At 39.8% G+C, this 22,877-nt stretch overlaps 1 protein-coding gene across 11 annotated transcripts in view; it reads left to right on the forward strand.

Moving 5' to 3' along the window:
- Window positions 1–22,877, forward strand: part of LOC121292500 (GDNF-inducible zinc finger protein 1-like) — a 44,046-nt gene that overhangs the window by 11,142 nt on the left and 10,027 nt on the right. For all 11 annotated transcript variants that reach the window (XM_041214607.1, XM_041214548.1, XM_041214588.1 and 8 more), the window contains 4 exons: window positions 2,611–3,957; window positions 18,553–19,533; window positions 20,187–20,281; window positions 21,824–21,991. In XM_041214607.1, the coding sequence (XP_041070541.1) occupies window positions 2,612–3,957; window positions 18,553–19,533; window positions 20,187–20,281; window positions 21,824–21,991 (2,590 nt within the window). In that variant the 5' untranslated portion in view covers window position 2,611. The remainder of the gene's footprint in view (window positions 1–2,610; window positions 3,958–18,552; window positions 19,534–20,186; window positions 20,282–21,823; window positions 21,992–22,877) is intronic.

Here is a 22,877-nt window from a genome sequence, read left to right on the forward strand (position 1 = left end):
CTTTACTGTTAAACTGATTTTTAATATAAATGCTCTTGACTCATATCCTGAACACCTGCAAAATCACTAGGCATTAATTTCTGTAATCCCTGTGGGACACATTCAATATTATACACATATTTTTGAGCATTAAGTTCAATGTTGGGATGAATTTTAGACACAGCCCCCAGTGCCTGATTGCCCCAGAAGTGCAGTAGCTGTCAAATTAAGTGTGTAAGCTGCGTGCCTGAAACAGTAATATGCACCTTGCAATGTAAATCAAGGTCTTAACACCTTTTGTAGGACCCACTCGAAATTGGTCAAGTCGGCGAAGCTTCCAGCCACATGCTCTGCTTATATAATAAAATAAAAACAAAATATTGTGGATGCTGGAAATCTGAAATAGCAGAAAATGCTGGAAAAACTCCATGTTTGGCAGCATCTGTGGAGAGAGAAACAGAGTTATGAGGAAGAGTCATTCAGACACAAAACATTAACTTGTTTCCCTCCCCACAGCTGTTGCCGGACCTGTTGAGTTTTTCCAGGATTTTCTGTCTTTATTTCAGATGTCCTGTTCAGTAGTCTCAGACCTTAAGCAGCTAATAAGCAGAAGCTGCTCCTCCTCACTCCACAAAAATACTGCAGGCCACTGGTAGTCATTCAAAAAAGTAAGAAACCTTTTCAATAGTTTAATATCTGTGGAGACATGAGCAGGAATTTGTCTACCCCTGTGGATGTGCACATAAACCTCTCATCTTGTATATGCCTGTCTGTATATACTCATGTACTCTCTCTAATATTTACACTACTTGCAACTTTTTCCCAAAACTACTTCACCTTACAACCTCTCAGAAGCTTCAAAGAAGACCTCTCAACAATTGTGTGTCATCCCTGGCTCCGTGATAGTGCTTGCATCTTCTGAATCAGAAGGCTGAGGGTTCAGGTCCCGCTCCAATCTTGAGAACAAAATCTAGGCAGATACTTCAGTGTCGTGCTGAGGAACGCCTGCACTGAGAGATCTGGTGTCTTTCAGATGAGACCATTTTGCCTCTCAGGTGGATGTAAAAGATCCCATGACAATATTTTGAGATCGAGCAGGACACTCCGCCAACATCTCTCATTGTTTGGCCATGACATTAATGTGGGACCTTATTTTGCATGAATTAGCTTTTATATTTCCTGCATTTCATTGGCTGTGAAGCATTTTGGGATGTCTGGAGGTTGTGAAGTGGTCAATGGACATACAAGTCTTTATGCCTGCAGTTTTTTTTATCTCATTAAGCCAAAGTTCCTCCCTTTTAGCAGATCCTTGTAAGATCACCTAAAACATTCCTTTTATGTGAAGAATGGCATTTTGTGCTATGTAGGTCTTTTATATTTTAAAGAAATACACACTGATCTTATGAGCTTGTAGGTAGTGATGATCTTGTGCCACTTGTCAAACGCTGCAAGTCTGTGCTCGAAGGTGAAAAAGAAACTTGGCCATTGGATCTTGCATCTACCTGGTTCTCACAACAATGGATTATAAATATGACATAAATATCATGACAAAAAGTCATAACTTTTTGTGCATGTTTTAATCAGATGATTTCATCATTCATGGGAAGCAAGAGTGGCTGCCGTGTCTTCTGGGTGGAAGAAAAGCCTGCAGTGTACACCTCTGATTGACATCAGATTGCAATCCGGTACTTACATTCCAGAGTTGCAATTTTTCAATTCTATCATTACCCTTATCCTGGTGAGCACTTTCATGCCTCCAAAATTTTGTCCCTCTTTTTTTTCTGAAATACAACAAAAATCTAAAGCTCCTTGTGCATCAACCAAGTGATTGTTCTTCATGTGAGTATGGACAGCGAGTACCAGCCCAACTTGATAAGCATATACGCCTAGTTTGCAGAATCAATGATTGGATAGTGATTAGGTTCTGGGACCCTAGCTGTTTCATTTTTCTTTTCTAACATAAGAAAATTAAGGCTAATTGAACATGGTAGCCTTGCCTCCCTTGAATGATGAAAATAACATTAAAACATGCACAGGAAGTATCACTGTGCTATGATATTTATAATTGATTGTTAATCACTGCCCTATTTGAGATCATCTAATTCAACATAGACATTTCCAGATTGGGATCTCTAAATTCAAGGGAATTCACAAAAGGATCTTATGGATTCCGAAAGAAATTCTTGTCTTGGACCTGTTACTTTATTGCTTTGCATTTTTTTTATGAAGTAAAAAGTTATCTTTTGGTCCCATAGGGAGTAATGATGGGATGATCATAGGGCCTGTCACTTGAACTCTATAGTGAAGTTCATATTGACTGGTTATAGAACATTATGAATGGAAACTGGGAGCAAGGCACCAGATAGTTTATCATCTAAGCAATCTATGAAGATCACGAGGAAAGAAGGGAGAAAATTTGTCAGATTTTTTTCTCAGATCTAAATTCACTAAGAACGCTAAGTTCTGGATTTGGAAGTGGAATTATTGTCCCTTGAATAAAGAATTGACTCAAAAATGATTGTTATTTACCCCTTTGTTTAACAGTAAGTCATTGATAGAATGTGAGAGTAACATTTTAAAATGTCCTGTGTTTTATTTCATTTATATATTTTCCTGTTCCTATTCCAAAAGGATGGATCCATACAGAGTTACCATGGAATCAAAGGCTGCTGCTTCAAACCTCCTGAGTGCACTGCATTCTTTCTATCAATTTGGCCATCTATGTGATGTGACTGTCCATACAGAGCACCTTGGGGTTCAAGAAGAGTTTGCCGCTCACAGAGCGGTGCTGGCTGCATCTAGCAATTACTTCAGAGAAATATTCCTCAGGGAGGAGCTGTCTGAGAAAAAGGAAACTACAGTCACCTTGCAAGATATTTACACTGAGGATTTTACATCCTTTTTGGAGTTTGTATACACAGCAAAAATAGAGATTGAACCTCAGAAAGTATATCGAATACAGGATGTTGCTGAAAGATTAGAATGTAAGGATCTTGTGGAAGCCTGTGAGCATCTAAAGATTGAGCTATCAAGGCAAAGCCCAGATGTGAAGGGGCAAGTTTGCCAAGAGTATCAGCTTGCTAGTAGATCTGAAAGTGCTTGGAATACAATGGACTCAGAGCATCTGGATAGCCAGGAGATGGAGAGTTCATCCAGGATTATAGCTGCACCAATGAAAAACAGACTTTGGGACAAAATATTAAAAAAGAAAACCTTTGAAACCGGACAGCCACAGGTAGAACACTGCACACAACGGGGAAATGTAAAAGAAGTCACTGAGTCAATCACTGTCATTGATCCTAGCACAGGAATGGTTAAATCGACTACCTATACCACAGAAGAGGTGAATGAGGAAGATGTTGAAGTTGCTGGTGATCTTAGTCAAAAAGGTGATTGTAAAACTGATCCAATAACCCGTGCAGATTCCCCAGAAACACGAATTGTGATCAAGAAATTGCACTGTCTGGAAGATGAGGATGGAATGCATGATGAGCCTGAAGGCTCAGAGAGTAATGAGCTGAAAAAAATGACTAGGAGCGCATCCAAGCGCATGCCTCAGAGTTATACATGTGACAAATGTCACCAGATTTTTCAATTCTTGAAACCATATCAAACTCACATGAGTGCTGAGCATGGTATTACCATTGTGGTAAAGTACAGCTGCAGTATGTGTTCTCATCTTTTTTGCAATCATCAGAACCTAAGGCAGCACAGACTGACTGTTCACAATAATGAGCGCCCCTTTGCATGTGCATTGTGCGACAAGCGATTTAAACGCCAAAAGGACATCAATGACCATGTTAGGAGAGTACATGAGAAGAGAAGGACTCCACAGACATGTCCTTATTGTGACAAAATTATTAGTTCAAAATGTGGACTGACAGTTCACATCAGAACACATACAGGGGAAAAGCCATATAAATGCCAGTTTTGTCCAGCAAGCTTTGCTCAGAGATCTGCCTACAACACTCATGTAAGGTATTACTAATTTCTGTATATATTACTCTTCGACTTTCAAAACTGTTTTTTGTTTTTTTAACTTATACATTTACTGGATTTTTTTTTGAAGGAAGCTGAAATCAAGACTAGTATTAAATAGTATTCCTAATAGTACCAGAAAAAATATATAGCGTGAATTAAACAGAGAATGCTGGAAATACTCAGCAGGTCAAGCAGTATCTGTGAAACGAGAAGCAGAGTTAATGTTTCAAGTCGAGGACCTTTTGTCAAATCCGTACTGAGTATTTCCAGCATTTTCTGCTTTTGTTCCAGATTTCCAAGACCCAGTATACGTTACTGTTGTAGGAATATATAGCAGCTAATAATAAACCAATATCTCCATGTCCGTGCTTTAAAATTCAAAATTCTCCTGAAACCTGTACAATTGACAATCTGTATAGCTATCATTCCAGTGGGATCCATCAGTTAGTGTTTGATTGATAGTAGGGTTTAAAATTGCACTGATATCATCTTAAACCTAGCACATTTGCCAACACATTCTAGACGGTGAGAGTGTGCCCATCTCATGAATGTTCTTCACCTTTGAGGAAATGTAGCCATATGATTCTTTATCTCGGGAAACAAATTACCTCATCATCGTTGAGGCTGCTCTTGCACACATTTTATTATGATAGCAGAAAGGAAAGCTCATTACAATAATTTATAAGAAAGCAGCTAGAATATCTATTACTATACCAAGAAAAGAGCTCTCTTGCCACAATTATGTTCAGATTTCAATTGAGTTTCCAGAGTTGTCTGTTAAATCTTCATTCTAGTGCCAATAAACAAAGCAATGTTGTTTGACCCTTTGAATACTGATTAGGGGATTGAAATGAGTGCACTGACTAAGTAAACAATGCAAAGTGTTTCACGTTTTTAGTGGCACGAGTGTCAAAACACATTGGACCAGATCCTGCGAGGCGGGGCATCTTGCAACATGCAGATTTGTCAGACTTTCTCCCACACCCCTCAGTTCAAAGTTTTTGCACCGTAGCTTGCTGGTAATGCTACAGTGAGGTCAGTGGGGCATCTGGGATCTTGGTTATTTGTGAGACCAATGGATTGTCTCCTTAACCAAGAGATTTAAGGATTGAGAGAGAATGAGGAACAACAGAGAAGGAGGGTCAATTAGAATCAAATCAGGTACAGAAAAATAAATAAAGGGGAGGAAAGATTGGATTTAGAGAGAGCTAGAAAAAAGAGACAGAATGGAAAAGTAAGTTTAAAAAAAATAACATTTTTAAAATCTCAAGCAAGGAATGAAATTGAGCACTTTATGTTTCTTCCTGGGCCAGAGAAGTTCAATGAATTTGCATTAATGATTGTCATGCCATTATAAAGGTACTTATGTTCTTAATTACCTAATTTAGCTTTCTGTGCTGAGTTAATGGACAAATAATATGTAAATCCAGGAAGTTCTTAAAAAAACAGCAAGGCTGAGGTTAAGATGCTGTTTGTGCAAATTAAATGACAGAGCAGTGTGGACCAGAAAGTTCTAGAGAAATGCAACTCTGTGTCTCTTAATCCCATGGGTTTGCTATCTGATTTGCACATTAATAATACTGTGGATTGTTAACACAGCATTATTTTTAGCAACACTCAGCCCATTGTGTGAAAGTGTGTTACGCTTACCTTGGGTTTTGGAAGAGCAACACTACACCTTCCACTATTCAACGGCTGCCTACATCTGTACACATTAATGTAGCTCAGCTCTCCTTTAGCATAATTTCCAAAATAGAGACCTGGCAGTTCTCTGAATGTGACCCCTCCAATTGTTCCACAGGAGTATGAAGGCATATTTTGCTTCTACTGTTTAAAAAAAATCAGACTGGGAAGAGGCAGTAAGCTGCTAAGGTGCATCATAGTTATCAGTAACATGATATGATTTTACATCATGATCTAAACATGCTGAATCAGTTAAGCATGTTTAGAAGGCAAAGATGGAGGCTGTAATGGTGGCTTCGTATATGGAGCCACAAAAATTGAAGTCTTCCACTACTGTCAATTGAGCGAAGGCAGTTAGATTTACTTTGCATGGTGCTGTTGACGGAACTGGACCTGTGTTACGAACGGGTGGCATTATAATAGTGTAAAAATACCTTAAAACCTGTCGTCAGCAAGCATTGAAGATGTCCTGTCATTTATCTATCAGATCTGATACTGCCACTTTAGGAATATTGCCTTACCAAGGGCTAATAGTAACATGGTCATGTTTTGGACAGGGTGGGACCATGTCTATTGAGCCTATTCTTTGTTTCCATGCTGTAACTTTAGAATCAATAATGCTTAATTCAGTTAACTAATAGGAATGTTTAGCTAAACACTAACATTTTTTGCTTACTTGACTGCCTGTGAGCATCATACCAAGCTTTAATAATCATCCATTTTAATTTCCAGCACTCTTTCTTCTGTTATCTCAAAATACTTATCCAATTAATACGTACCTCACAAGTTACCTCTTTTACCTAATCTTGAGTGCACACTTATCTGTTTGAACTCCATCTGCTGTCACTCTACCTATTGATTTAACCTATACAGAAACTTTTTAAAGTTCTGCTCATTGATTAGTACCCAACCTGATCTCATCCACAGACAGTCATTTTGGGCAATAATCTGTCCTCGATGCTGTAACGATGTTCTAGATTGAAAAACCTCAAACTGATCCTAGATTATGAAGTTACTGAACGTAGATTGCTTCATTGATTGCAGAATAGATGCCTTAGGCAAAGTAGTTCACAGACTTAATCCAGTGAAGAAGAAAAAGAATCAGTCATTTTTTGTTGTTTTCAAGTTAAGTAATAGGGCTTAATTTAAGTATCCAAAGTGGTGTATTAATAAACAGTGAAGCCAGACTGAGAAATTGAAATCAAGTAAAATGCCACCGGTAGAAGCAAGCATTTGTTCCTGCTAACTGTATGTCACAAAAAGGAGAGGTAACATGTGTAAATCATACTCTGATATTTTGTAACCAGCTAGATGAAGGTGAAAATCATTATCACTGATCTATTGTATTTTACTTTTGCTCTGGAAAATTTAGGTCCCTAGCAGTTCTCCAGTTGAGTTACTCGGCACGATGCTGAACTCTTCTTCCGCTGTCTTCGTCTCCGTGCTCACTTCTTTGGGCAGGAGTCCTCTCCCCGTTCAACAGATCCTTTTACCCACCTCCAATATTCTCCCTCCACCTGGACCCCTCCCTCTGGATCCTTACCTTCTCTTGATCTTTTCATTGAGAACTGTCGGTGTGACATTAGTCGTCTCAATTTCTCTGCTTCTCTCACCCATTCTAATCTGTCTCTCTCTGAACTTACTGCACTCCGTTCTCTCAGGTCCAACCCCAATATTGTCATCAAACCCGCTGACAAGGGTGGTGCTGTTGTTGTCTGGCGCACTGATCTCTACCTCGCGGAGGCTGAGCGTCAACTCACACACTTCCTCCTACCTCTCCCTGGACCATGACCCCACCACTGGACATCAAGCCATTGTTTCCAGGACTGTCACTGACCTCATCTCCTCTGGAGATCTTCCTCCCACAGCTTCCAACCTAATAGTCGCCCAACCTCGGACAGCCCGCTTCTATCTCCTACCCAAAATCCACAAACTGAACTGTCCTGGTAGACCGATCGTGTCAGCTTGCTCCTGCCCCATGGAACTCATTTCTCGTTATCTTGACTCCCTCTTCTCTCTCCCCTTGTCCAGTCCCTTCCCACCTACATCCGTGATTCCTCTGACACCTTACGTCACATCAACAATTTCCAGTTCCCTGGCCCAAACCGCTTCCTCTTCACCGTGGACGTCCAATCCCTCTACACCTCCATCCCCCACCAGGATGGTCTGAGGGCCCTTAGCTTCTTCTTCGAACGGAGGCCCAAACAATCCCCATCCACCATACTCTCCTCCGTCTGGCTGAACTTGTTCTCACACTGAAAAATTTCTCCTTCAACTCCAAATAAAAGGTGTGGCTATGTGTACCCGCATGGGCCCCAGCTATGCCTGTCTCTTTATGGGGTATGTGGAACATTCCTTGTTCCAAACCTACTCCGGCCCCCTTCCAGAACTCTTTCTCCAGTACATCGATGATTACTTCGGTGCTGCTTATGCTCTCGTCGGGACCTGGAAAAATTTATTAATTTTGCTTCCAATCTCCACCCCTCCATCATTTTCACATGGTCCATCTCTGATACCTCCCTCCCCTTCCTTGACCTCTCTGTCTCAATCTCTGGTGATAGACTGTCCACCAATATCCATTACAAGCCTACCGACTCCCACAGCTACCTCGACTACAGCTCCTCACACCCCGCTTCTTGTACGGACTCCATTCCATTCTCTCAGTTCCTTCGCCTCCGTCGCATCTGTTCTGATGATGCTACCTTCAAAAACAGTTCCTCTGACATGTCCTCATTCTTTCTTAACCGAGGTTTTCCACCCACGGTCGTTGACAGGGCCCTCAACCGTGTCCGGCCCATCTCCCGCGCATCTGCCCTCACGCCTTCTCCTCCCTCCCAAACATGATAGGGTCCCCCTTGTCCTCACTTATCACCCCACCAGCCTCCGCATTCAAAGGATCATCCTCCGCCATTTCCGCCAACTCCAGCATGATGCCACCACCAAACACACCTTCCCTTCACCTCCCCTGGCGGCATTCCGTAGGGATCATTCCCTGCAGGACACCGTGGTCCACTCCTCCATCACCCCCTACTCCTCAACCCCCATCTATGGCACCTCCCCATGCCCACGCAAAAGTTGCAACACCTGCCCCTTCACTTCCTCTCTCCTCATCGTCCAAGGGCCCAAATACTCCTTTCAAGTGAAGCAGCATCTCACTTGCATTTCCCCCAACTTAGTCTACTGCATTCGTTGCTCCCAATGCGGTCTCCTCTACATTGGAGAGACCAAACGTAAACTGGGCAACCGCTTTGCAGAACACCTGTGGTCTGTCAGCAAGAATGACCCAAACCTCCCTGTTGCTTGCCATTTTAACACTCCACCCTGCTCTCTTGCCCACATGTCTGTCCTTGGCCTGCTGCATTGTTCCAGTGAAGCCCAACGCAAACTGGAGGAACAGCACCTCATCTTCTGACTAGGTACTTTACAGCCTTCCAGACTGAATATTGAATTCAACAACTTTAGATCTTGAACTCCCTCCTCCATCCCCACCCCCTTTCTGTTTCTTCCCCCTTCCTTTTTCTTTCCAATAATTTATATAGATTTTTCTTTTCCCACCTATTTCCATTATTTTTAAATCTTTTATGTCCTGCTAGCCTTTCCACCCCACCCCCACTAGAGCTGTACCTTGAGTGCCCTACCATTCATTCTTAATTAGCACATTCGTTTAGATAATATCGCCACCATCAATACCTCTGTGTTCTTTTGTCTGTGACGTCTTTTGATTATCTGCTCCTATCACTGCTTGCTTGTCCCTACAACCACCACCCCCCCCACCCCACCACCCCCCAAAACCTTAAACCAGCTTATATTTCACCCCTTTCCTAAGATTCACTCAGTTCTGTTGAAGGGTCATGAGGACTCGAAACATCAACTCTTTTCTTCTCCGCCGATGCTGCCAGACCTGCTGAGTTTTTCCAGGTAATTCTGTTTTTGTTTTGAGTTACTTAAGGTTGGTCTGGGATCTGCAGCACGGTTATAATGCCTATCTGACATAGGAACTGGCCAGTCTAAAGTTACTGATGTGCTGTTTCCTGTGAAGAAATGGACAAAATGCACAGTGAGATCAAATACTGTTATTGGAGATTTTATCTTGTTTGATTAAAGCCTTTAATCCTCCTTGTTATCTGAACCTTCTCTTCAGATTATCCCAAATGCAGAAATTTATCAGGAAATAAAAACAAAACGTCCTGGAAAAACTCAGATGGCCTGGCAGCATCTGTGGAAAGAGAAAACAGAGTTAATGTTTTGAGCCGAGTATGACTTCTTCAGAAAAAAGAATCAGGAAATAACTAGGTTTCTACAAAAAATTGTCCTTCACACCTCTTAAGGCAGGAGGTTGTCCCAAGGTTACCTGTCATTCCCCATTCAATGTTAATCAGTCACATGCATTACAGTGTCAGGTTTCAATATCTGACTTGACATATATATGTCAAGTTTTATTTATTTTTTAAAATTCAGACATTGTAGACTCTTGTTTTCTGAAATAAAATAATGACCTAATCAAGGTTTATATTGCCAGTAATCTATAAAAATGTTAAGTTTTGTCTAACTTTATAAATTTGAGAAGCTGGTAATATACATAAACAGGTTATTCATCAGGCATATTATCTTATCAATAGAGTCTGTCCGCAACACTTTACATAAAAGCTGATAAATAATCATTTTAAAATATAGAAATACACAAATAAAAATTAATTTTAGAAAATTGTAAACAAACAACCTGTAAACAAATTTGCCTAACTTAACATGTAAAGCTATTAACAAGTATTATGCTGACCATATCAGGAAATTGAGGCTTTTTTTTCTATAAAAAAACCCTTTTTTAAAATTCATTCACAGTATGTGGGCTTCACTGGCTGGGCCAATATTTATTGCCCAACCCTAGTTGCCCTTGAGAAGGTGGTGGTGAGCTGCCTTCTTGAACCGCTGCAGTCCATGTGGTGTAGGTACACCTACTGTGCTGTTAAGAAGGGAGTTCCAGGATTTTGACCCTGCTCAAGTGTTAGCTATACAACCAGAGTACTTGCTGAAAAATAATAAAAGAAAGGTTCACCATAGGATGCGGTTTCTATCAGTAAAGGATCATTATTTGGAGAAAAGCAAAATATCCTTCAGGTATCCAGGCCAATATTCGCCATATAATTGGACTTGGCTGTATTCCGCAGGGACTTTAATATCGGTAGCAATGATAGGATAGCAGGATGATGGTCTGTTTATCAAAATATATGTTCATTATTTATCCCATAATGAGAATTACATTTTATTTTGGGATGATTAATCACAGCTGCATTGGACACCTAAATCAATGACTGATATAGATGGATACCAGAGGAGACTGAGTGCTTTCAGAATGTGCTGCAGAATAATTGCTAAGGAAACAGTTTCCAGCAGAGAGTTTGTCTCATTAAAACTCTGTGGCCATATGTCTGATCCATGAGCCCTTTGCAGCCAAGACAAAGCAAGGTTACTTAGCTCAAGTTCAATATTGAAACCTCCAAGGTTCCAACTTTTTTTGAGATCTTTCTGTAACAGGTGAGGGGGTTGAAAAAGAGATAAGGAAGGAATATAGCTTTACGTTGGATCGAAGAGGAAAGGAGGTTAAGTAAGGATATCGCAGTAGGAAAAGTTAAGTGTAAATCAACAATCTGCCATAATTTAAACTGTGAAAGTGTTTTATTAAAATAAGATGTTCATAAATCTCCTTTAAAATCTAACATCTAGCAGAAACAGTGAGCTCTAAAAGCCTTCAGTTATAAAATTACTTTTGGAAATTCTGATATTACAGATGAAACAACATTTAATATTGATTAAAGTGTTAGATTTATTTGACACTAGATTTATTCAGGACATTGTAACTTTACAGAGAAATTGCAGTATAGTGACTTCATAAACTAGTACAGCTTACATTTACAGTTCCATTTATGGGAACAACCAAAGATTGAACACTTCTGAAATCTGACTTCCATTTGCTACTTTAACCTAAGTTATGAATTCTAAATTGGAAAAGGCATCAACTAGTTATTACCTAGAAACAATTTATTCATGCTGTAGCATTTTGAGGAGGTGACCAGGTGTGTAGATGAGGGTAGTGCAGTTGATGTAGTTTATATGGATTTCAGCAAAGCCTTTGACAAGGTCCCACATGGGAGACTTATAAAGAAGGCAAAGGTACATGGGATACAGAGTAATTTGATAAGGTGGATTCAAAATTGGCTTAGTCGTAGGAGGCAGAGGGTGATGACAGAAGGATGCTTTAGTGACTGGAAGTCAGTGTTCAGTGGCGTACCACAAGGATCTGTGCTCGGTCCCCTATTATTTGTCATATATATAAACGACATAGATGATTATGTGGGGGGTAGGATTAGTAAGTTCTCGGATGACACAGAGATTGGCCGGGTAGTTAACAGTGAGGTTGAGTGTCTTGGGCTACAGGAAGATATAGACAGGATGGTCAAATGGGCAGATAAGTGGCAGATAGAATTTAACCCTGAAATGTGTGAGGTGATACACTTTGGAAGAAGTAATTTGACAAGGAAGTATTCAATGAATGGCATGACACTAGGAAGTTCTGAGGAACGAAGGGACCTTGGCGTGTGTGTTCATAGATCTCTGAAGGCGCAGGGGCATGTTAGTGGGATAGTGAAAAAGGCATATGGGACACTTGCCTTTATCAATCGAGGCATAGATTACAAAAGTAGGGAGGTCATGTTGGAGTTGTGTCGAACCTTGGTGAGGCCACAGCTGGAATACTGTGTGTAGTTCTGGTCGCCACATTATAGGAAGGATGTGATTGCACTGGAGGGGGTGCAGAGGAGATCCACCAGGATGTTGCCTGGGATGAAACATTTAAGTTATGAAGAGAGGTTGGATAGACTTGGGTTGTTTTCGTTGGAGCGGAGAAGACTGAGGGGTGACCTGATCGAGGTGTGCAAGATTATGAGGGGCATGGACAGGGTGGATAGGGAGCAGCTGTTCCCCTTAGTTGAAGGGTCAGTCACAAGGGGGCATAAGTTCAAGGTGAGGGGCAGGAAGTTTAGGGGGGATATGAGGAAAAACTTATTTACCCAGAGGGTAGTGACGGTCTGGAATGCACTGCCAGGGAGGGTGATGGAGGTGGGTAGCCTCACATCCTTTAAAAAGTACCTGGATGAGCACTTGGCACGTCATAACATTCAAGGCTATGGGCGAAGTGCCTGTAAATGGGATTAGGTAGGTAGGTCAGGTGTTTCTCACATGTCGGTGCAGACTCAATGGGCTGAAGGACCTCTTCTGCACTGTGATTCTGTGATTGTTTTTATCAGCCCTATCTTCCGAATAACGACATATTCTTTCCCCTGGCTGTTTTAAAAATAAACTACTTTATATTTCTTATCTATTTTCTTATCCCATAGTTTCCAGTTGCCACAGAACATCTTGGGATTAATAGGACAGTTTAGCAACCAACTTCTAGGCCTCCTCCAATGCCATTCTGCAGCTGAAGGTGTATGAGAATTACCATGGGATGACCAGTTCTCATAATTTCCATCCCCCTTGTAACTAAGTGTTAACTTGGCACAGTTGGTAACAATTTTGACCCATGTTAGGATGTTGTGGATTCAGTACTTGAACACATGACCTATGGGTTGACATGTCAGTGCAGTAATGTGTTGTTGGAGGTGCCATCTTTTCGGATGATGTTTTAAACTGAGGCCCTAGCTGCCTGCTGAAGTGATAGCTATACAATCAGAGTACTTGCTGAAAAATAACAAAATAAAGAAACAGCATAGTATGGTGAGCCTGACAGTAAAGGATCGTTCATGTTTTGAGGCCAATATTCACCTTTCAAACAGCACCACCATGAAAATGTTAACTGATCATTCATTAATTTGCTTTCCATGTGAAAAATTGTCTGTCACATCTCCCACATAACTGCGACAGTACTACAAAAGAAATATTAGTCATAAGGCACTTTGGGATGTCTCAATGATATGATAAGGCACTGCATTATCACATTTTTTTCAGTCTTCTTTCCTACTCTGTCAAAGTGCCTGTCTTCATTTGTGTTTTGAGCTTGAGGTCGCTACATGGGGAGTACGTCCAAATTCTACCGTTCTCTGATGTAGTGCCAACACATGACTTATCTTATCTCCTCCCTGTAATATCTGGTGACTGCTTATCAGAAACAATTTCATATCTTGTGCCCAACAAAAAAAATGCCTGCGCACTTTTTATTTAAATAACCCAGACTTTCGTATTGCAAGCATTTAAGACAATGCACTAGAAATAAAAACAAAAGTTGTTTTCTTAGTAATTGCAGACTGCAAACATCCTTTCTCCTAAGCTGTCTCTTTATCCATTTTCTGATTCAAGTATATCTGCGACAAGATCAGTTAATCCCCTGAGCTAATTTTATTGAATATTTTGAAACTGAAATTAAACTGGAAAACGCAGTTTTGAAATTATTTGAGTTTTATTACACAGCATATTATTGTTTCAGCAAATATACCATCGTAAAGCGACACTGCCAAGGAAATTGTTTCACACTAAATGTATTAAGTATGAATTACCAAAGATATGCCAACTCTGTGTATCATTGTCCTTGGAAACAATGGCCTGGATTTTGCAGTCAGTGGTAAAGGAATAGTGCTCGCCGTTCACTTCACTGACAGCTGTCCACAAGGTTTCTGTAGGCTTTGCAGTGCAGACTTACTCAGATCTGGCCTCTGATCCGTCCTGGTGTCCTCTGCAGGGGATCAATGGAGTGTGTGAGCAGAAAAAGACACAATGTGGCTCTTCAACCAATCAGATTGAAGAATCCTCACTGAGACACAGTCAAAATCAAGAAGTATAAAGCAGCAAATATAAATTAGATTTAAATCTTGCATAAGGAGTGAAATAAAAATTGAGAAATACAATGGGATTAAGAGAGAGAGATAAAAAGAGACACACAAAAAGGTAATAAAAATATTCTTCAACACTATCTTCTGAAGGAATGAAACTCCACACCCACGATTAATTTTTCAGGGTTAAAGACATTGTTCATCAGTAATCATTACTTATTACACCGTTAAAAACTCACTCTGAATGCATTGCCCTAATTTCTTTCAGCCATCTTTGTGGGGAACTAGAAGGCAGGTACCTTAAATTCACACAGTTGAGTCTATCAGCCAGTACTGCAACATCGCACCCTGTGGAGGAGCAGAGTACCTATGACTGCAGCTTCCAGATTTGCATGTTTAACTGCAGATGCACGGATGCCAGAATTTGCTGTCCATTTTGCCCCGTTATAACGGTGAGCATTGGTAGCTTCAACATTATTTTTATCGCCAAACCTGGCCCATTGAATCTAGGAGCTCAAATAATTGAAATATATTTTGAAGAAAATCACTTTTACAGACAAAAAATATGTATTCCAACAAATGTTGTTAGGCTTTACTGAGGTTTTTCCACAATAGGATTCTGTTTCTTTCTTTGATTATTTTTCAGCAAATGCTGTGATTGTACAAATATAACTTCATAGAATGATTTCAGCATAGGAGTCCAGTTGACCCACTGAGCCTGTGCCACTGCAAGAGCAATTTAACTAGACCCAATCCCCACTCCCTCCATATCCCTATAGCTTTGCAATTTTTTCCCTTTTGGATGCTTATCCAATTGCCCTTTGAAAGCCATAATTTAATCTACCTCCACTATCTTTTTAGACAGTGCTTTCCAGATCGTAACCCCACACTGCGTAAAAAAAAAAATTTCCTCATGTCACTTTTGGTTCTTTTGCCAATTACTTGAAATCTCTCTCCTATGATTCTCAACTCTGCCCTTAATGGGAACAGTTTCTCTCAACGTAGTCTGTCTTGACCCCTCATAATTTTGAACACGTCCATCAAATCTCGTCTCAGTCTGCTCTTCGAGGACAACAACCCAAACTTCTTTTGCACCATCTCTAAAATCTTCATGTTGTTTATTATTAAAATTATTATTCCAATGATATGTTTACTTTAATACATAGGAAAATATAGTATTTAAAATCTATGCTCCCTGTGTAAGAAAATTCTTAGTGAATCAAGAATAGTAGTTATGTGATATAAGGCATTATATCACATAAAATATTAGACATTATCTTAAATAATTTATATTTACTTTAACATTTTAAGTATAAGAAACACCCTGTAACCTTAGCAGGCAGTGGAAAATATCTCTCATTTTTTTCTGACTCATTTCCCACCCCACCCCCACTTCCACCTCTATACTCTCTCCAAATTCTTTTCATCCATGACATCTGCCTTTTCTTGCCTCAGTCCTATTCCCACTAAATTGCTAACTATCCAATGTCCTTTCTTGACCCAACAATTATGGTTCCCTTCCCTGAAGCCCTTCAAAACCACCATCATGACCCTCCATTTCAGCCAATCTACTCTTGAGCCCTTTATTCTCCCTAACTACTGCACCATCTCCAATCTTCCTTTCCTCTCCAAATTCTTTGAACATTTCACCTCCCAGATCTGTGTCCATTTCACTCTAATTTTCTATTCACATCCCTCCAAAAAGGTTTCTACCCAACACACAGCAATGAAGCAACCCTAACTGAAGTTACAAAAAACCTTCTCTATGTTGCATTATCCTTTCTTAAACTGTCTGCAATCTTTAACACAGCCACTCATACCATATAACATTTTCTTTTTAGACCAGCTTGGTTAGAGTACCCTCAATTGTTTCCACTCATATCTATCAAAGCATAGCCAGAGTATCTTGGCCAAAGACCCTTCATGCGATACCTCAGGAATTCCTTAAGAATCCATCCTTGATCCCCTCCTCTTCCACTACTACACATTGTCCTTTGGTGATATCATCCACAGACAGGAGATCAGCTTCCACATGTGTGCTGATGACATTTAGCTCTCTCTCTTCACCTCTTTTTAGCCTTTCTGTATCTCTCCATCATCTGACTACTCACCTGACATCTAGTCCTTAATCACAGAATTGGTACGGTGCAGAAGGAAGCCATTTGGCCTATGTCGGCTCTCCAGATGAGCAACTCACTTAGTTCCGTTCTCCAGCCTTCTACCCATAACCTTTCCTTCCACATCTTCCTTTTCAGATAACAGTCTAATTCCCTTTTGAATGCTTCAATTGAACCTGCCTCCACCACACTCTCAGAGCATTCCAGACCCTATTTGCTGTATGAAAAAGTTTTTCCTCATATCACTATTGCTTCTTTTACTCATTATCCCTATTAATAAAACCTAGGATACTTCATGTTTTATTAACTGCTCTCTCAATCTATCCTGCCACCTTTAGTGACTTATGCACATATACACGCAAGTCCCTCTGCTCCTGCACTCCCTTTAGAGTTGTAGCCCCTACTTTATACTGTCTCTCCATGCTCTTTCCACCAAAATGAATCATTTCACATTTCATCGCATTGAACTTCATCTGCCACCTGTCCACCCATTCCATCAACTTGTCTATTTCCTTTTGAAGTTCTACGTGATCCCCCTCACAGTTCACAATGTTTCCAAGTATCATCCGCAAACTTTGAGATTGTGCCCTGTACACCAAGTTCTAGGTTATTAATTTTTATCAGGAAAAGCAAGGGAACCAATACTGACCCCTGAAGAACTCCACTGCAAATCTTCCTCCAGCCTGAAAAACATCCATTAATGACTACCCTCTGTTTCCTGCCATTCAACCGATTCCATATCCATGTTACCACTGTCCCTTTTATTCCATGAGCCGAAACTTTGCCCACAAGTCTGTTCTGTGACACTGTATCAAAAGCCATTTGAAAGTCCATGTACACCACATAACAGCATTGTCCTTATCAACTCTCTCTGATACCTCTTCAAAAAAACTCCAAGTTAGTTAAACATGATTTTCCCTGAAGAAATCCATGCTGGCTTTCCTTAGTTAACCCACATTTGTTCATGTGACAATTAACTTTATCCCAAATTATTGTTTCTAGATGTTTCCCCACCACCAAAGTTAAACTGACTGGCCTGTAGTTGCTTTGCTTATCCTTACATCCTTTTTTGAATAAGAGTTTAATATTTGCAAAGCTCCAGTCCTCTGGCACCACTCATGAGCATAAGGGAGACTGAAAAATTATAGCCAGTGCCTCTGCAGTTTCCACCCTCATTTCTCACAGTAGCCTTGGGTGTATCTCATCCGGTCCAATGCCTTATCAACTTGAAGGACAGGTAACCTATCCAATACCTCCCCTTTTTCAATTTTAAACCCTTCTAGTGTCTGAAATATCTTTCTTTTACCATGGTCTGAGTAACATCTTCCTTAGTAAAGACCATGGCCCACCATTTCCTCCAAATAAGCACTGGGAAAAGCAAACTTGTCATGTTTCACCATTGCCACAAACTCCGTACCCTTGCCACTGACTATCTTCTCCCTGGCCACTATATCAGTATGAACAAGGCAATAGGCAAACTGGTCACAATATTCAAACTTGATATCGGACTCCATATCTAACTCTAACCTTCTGTAGTGTGGCAACTGTCTTCCCCCACCCCAGAACTTTCTGTTCCTCTGATTACAGCTGCTTGCGCATTTCCTGCTTGGCCCAACCATTAACAGTTGTGCCTTCATCTTGGTTTTGCTACATTAACAGCAGCACCTGATTGTTTCCAAAGTTGTCATAAATTATGAACTTTAGAGGATGATTTCAATATTGTTTATCTAAAAGTATATGCGATGAGAAACCAAATTCCTGAATCAATTTCTGGTCATTTGTTATCTTTCATTTGTTCACTAGGTTAGATTATTCAGACTTGAAGCTGAGCCGTGATTTCTGTATGTTGCAAGGAATTAGTTTGATGTGAACAGGAGAAAACAATTCATAAGATAATTTATGTAGTGAAGCCATTGTACTTTTTGAACATTGAAAACTGCGTTTAAAATTAAATGAGGTCTTTTTCTTTACAGAAAGATACATGAATCTGGTCAAGAGAAGAAGCTACCATTTGTTTACTGGAAGGTAGTGCCACAAGTTGATACATCAGATAACGTGGCTGGTTTTGTCATGGACATCAGTAGTAACAGGGACAGATGGGATAGATCGGAAGATAATGACCTGGTCATGGATGTTAGTAATAACAAGGAAACATGTCATGAAAAAGAGCAACAGAGCACATTCAACGCAGAAATTGGATGTAATAATAGCAATGAAATGGAAGAAAGAAGTGAAGGTACCAGGAATGCACAAAGTAATCCGCTAAATAACAAAGAAGCTCATGTGAAGAATGAAGACGATACTGGAGAGGATGAAACTGAAGACTTGGAAAATGATGATGATGATGATGATGACGACAACGATGGTGACACAGAGTGTGAGGCAGAGGCTGATGAAGAAAATAGCACAGACGATGAAGATAATGGTAAAGACGAAGACTATCCAAATGAGCGTGATCCTGAACCAAATGATTCTGACGAGGACTTTGATGTAAAGAAAGGCAGCAAGAGGGGAAGATCACGAAAATCAAATCACATCATTAAATGTGACAAATGTGATGATGAATTTGATTCCAGAAAGGATTATGTGGTTCACTGCAAGGATGTTCACCAGTCATTACCAGGGAAAGTCTATCACTGTGAGATATGTGGGAAGGCTTTTGCAACCCACAACAGTTGGAAAGAGCATTGTGCTTGTGTTCACAGTGATGAAAGGCACTTTGCTTGCACTCTATGCAATGCAACCTTTAAGAGAAAAAGAGATGTACGGACTCACTATGCTCGGAAGCATGAAGGGCGTATTAAACGTCCGCTGTGCTCTGTTTGTGGGAAAATTCTGAGCTCACGAACAGCACTGGTATTCCACATGCGGACACACACTGGAGAGAAGCCTTATGAATGCTCCATTTGCCATTCTCGATTTGCCCAACCATCACAGCTGAAAATTCACACAAGGTCACGTCCTTATATTTAGTTTCCATTTATCCACCTTTTTTTTTCTACCTTACAGACGTCCATCTGTACAAGACATCCCTTTCTGAGAAAAAGGGCAAGCAGGCTTTCCTCTCTACAGAGTTTCTCCTAGTAGTGTGGACAAGCAAGCTTTTACTTCATTAAGTCTGCTGTGCTGGTTAGATGGGTAGGTGAGCAGACAGGTGGCTATCTTCTCCACATTTGCACCAACATGAGTTAGAATTAGAGAACTTGCTACAGCAATGTTGCCTATTTGACTGTTTTTGCTATTCAACAACCTGTGCAAGAACTAAGAAAGCTCATCACAATCGTTGGCTGGTGCTGTCATGTCTCGGACAATTCTGGGACTTGTGGAGCAAGTGGCTTAATCTCTACAATATTAGACTTATCCCTAAATGTTTTTCAGAATGTTTTTATAAACTTTTAAAGTGACAGATTAACTGTTGCATAATAATAGTTTTAATTTAAAAACATATATGTTAACTAATTATATTAATATTGCCAGATGATGTGGTGATGAATGTATTTATCTACATAGTGTCTGTAACATAATTTATTTTTTGAACTTTCATGAAATTAATTACTTTGATTCACAAATAGTTTTAAAACTTCATATTGTTTTATACAAATTTCAGGTCACACACTGGAGAGAGACCCTATATTTGTGAGGACTGCGGAGCCTGTTTCACTGATAAGGCTAAATTAAATGGTCATAAGAGAACACACACAGGTACAAAAATGTTCTGGGTATCTGCTAAAATTATTGGTAGAATAATCATGGCCAGGAAGGCAGAGAATTTCCTGATGTCACACCAGGAGTGATGAAATAAAACATTTTAAACTTTGTCGATATTGTCCATTACAGAAATACTGAGAACTAAGGCCTTCCAGTCTCTCCAGATAGACACTGCTAGCACAAAACTTTTGTAATTGTAATTTGTAATAATTTTTGTAATTTTGTAATTACAATATTGTAATTCATTGTTGCTGTTGGACTGGCGATCTGACAATCCCATATTTTATTTTCCAGGTGCATGTTCTCTACAATAATATCAATTTATAGAATAGTTATCTTTCATCTCCAGCACATATGCTGTGGAAGATGTATTATGTATCTAAATTTAGTTGTGGTATTTGTAAATAGTATTAAACTAAAACTGAACTATTTGTTGTAGACTCTAGGAATTTGGATTGCCCAGTTCCTAGAAGCTGTTACTTTTCTGGAAACTGTACTGAATACCTGTTCAATAATGCTATTATTTGAAACTTTGAGAATTTTGTTAAGGTTTATGAAGTGACCACAATTGCTGCCTTAATGAAGTATGTATCACATTTGTCAATTATAGGTATCTGAAACAGTACAATTTTTAGGTTACAGCTCTAGCTCAACCCTGTACAATACTGGGTATACAATGATTGTTGTGGCAGCATCAATCTAGAACAGTGGCCTTTTCTCATAAACTGGACTCATACAGCCAAGAAGAAAAATTACTCAACAGATTGGGAGGCAGCATCTGTCCCATACTTATTTCCAAACAATGATCTTTTTTTTAAGAAGAACCACTTGTAGAATCATCATTTATAAAATCCCCACCTATATTCCAGAACCGTGCAGGAATAGTTATATTTTCTGCTTTGCACAACTGTTCAAAATTTCTAAAGTGTGCACTTCAAAACTACTGTATACAAATAAACTGCATTTTACTTCTTAGAAATAATACTTGAAGAACTTGTCAAAGTTCCTTTGTTCATGCTGCTCAAATGGCTTAGCTGATTAACTCAGTGAGTCATACAGACTGGAGGGAAGCCAGGCCTGATTCTCTGAGCGACCAGAGTTTGCTGATTTTAGCACTTCTGGCAAGGGACAAAAGGAGCCCAATTCCCACTTGTAATTGCTATCTTGTGATCCCTGGCGGAAGTCCAATTATGTGAATATTGGGTGAGGGAACAAGATGGACTCAGCAACACTATCCTTAGGCATGTGCATTAAGAATTGTCACTTATTTAAGGTGCTGTTTTGGGGTTGGAGCAGGCTGTGGAGCAACCAATGTTTTGGTAATTTACCCAGCAAAGAGTCAACTTCAGGAGAGGAGTTGGGGAGAAGTTTGGCATAAAAACATAGATGAAACTTGAGATCTTTTGTTTTATGAATGTATTTCTGGTCAATGAAACTTTGATTATACCTAACCATATACTTTATTGGGTCCTTTGCATCTTTATTTAAGAGGTTAATTTGACCAGTAACGAACAAAATTAATGATTTATCTTGCAGGGGAGCGCCTTTTCGGGTGTGATGTATGTGGGAAACATTTTGCCACCAATGAGTATTTGAAGTGTCACAAGCGATGTCACATGGGTGCCAAACCTTATAAGTGTGATGTATGTGGGAAAACCTTTGGGTTGAGAGCCTCCTTGGCCCAGCACAGCAATATACATGCAGGTGTGTAGCAATTCTATTAAAGGGCATTAATCTCTATTTGAAATCTCTACATAGGTTATAATAGGGTTTACGTTCTGATGTAGAAAACAGTTTTACTCAAAACTGATTCAAGGTATCAAATAGACATTACTTACATTTACTTCTCTCTAAAGAGGTAAAACACTGTTACAGAGCCAACTAAAATGGTCATGTTAGAAAAGAGACTGTTTGAACTATTGATAGATGTTCACGGTGGTACTTCTACAAAATATAGATAGTGTAATTGCCAATATTTGTCAACACCTCTGATATTGAGCAGTGATGTTTAAGGTTGAAAAGTCTATGACATTATTTATATTGTTGATGTTAAGTTAAGCACTATGATCATACTGCCCAAGTTAAGCAATGTTGTGGCATAAAATACAGGTAAATAGCTGGCTCTTGTAGCATTCATTTATTAAGAACCAAACTAGTTATATCTTGAGTAGAGCGTATCCTGCTAAATCTCAGTGGCTGAACCATAGAAACCAGGAAGGTTCCATAATTAATCCCTAGTCTCTATGAACTAGCTAATCTCAGCAGGGACAGAATCATTAAATGATACAGCACAGAAGAAGGCTGTTTTGTCCTACTGTGTCTGTGCCAATCATTCAATTACTCCTATACTCTTGCCCTTTCCCCATAACCCTCCAGCATTTATCCAATTGCTCAATTTTCTTCTGCAAGTTATTATTGAATCTGCTTTCACCACCCTTTCAGGCAGTGCATTCCACATGATAACATGTTGCAAAAACAATTCTCAACATCTTGCCTCTGATTCTTTTGCCAATTACCTTAATTCTGTGCCTTCTGGTTGTTGACCCTGTGGCCACTGGAAGAAGTTTCTCCTTACTCCATCAAAACCCTT

This window comes from Carcharodon carcharias, chromosome 2, assembly GCF_017639515.1.
Source record: "Carcharodon carcharias isolate sCarCar2 chromosome 2, sCarCar2.pri, whole genome shotgun sequence".
NCBI classification, from domain to species: domain Eukaryota; kingdom Metazoa; phylum Chordata; class Chondrichthyes; order Lamniformes; family Lamnidae; genus Carcharodon; species Carcharodon carcharias.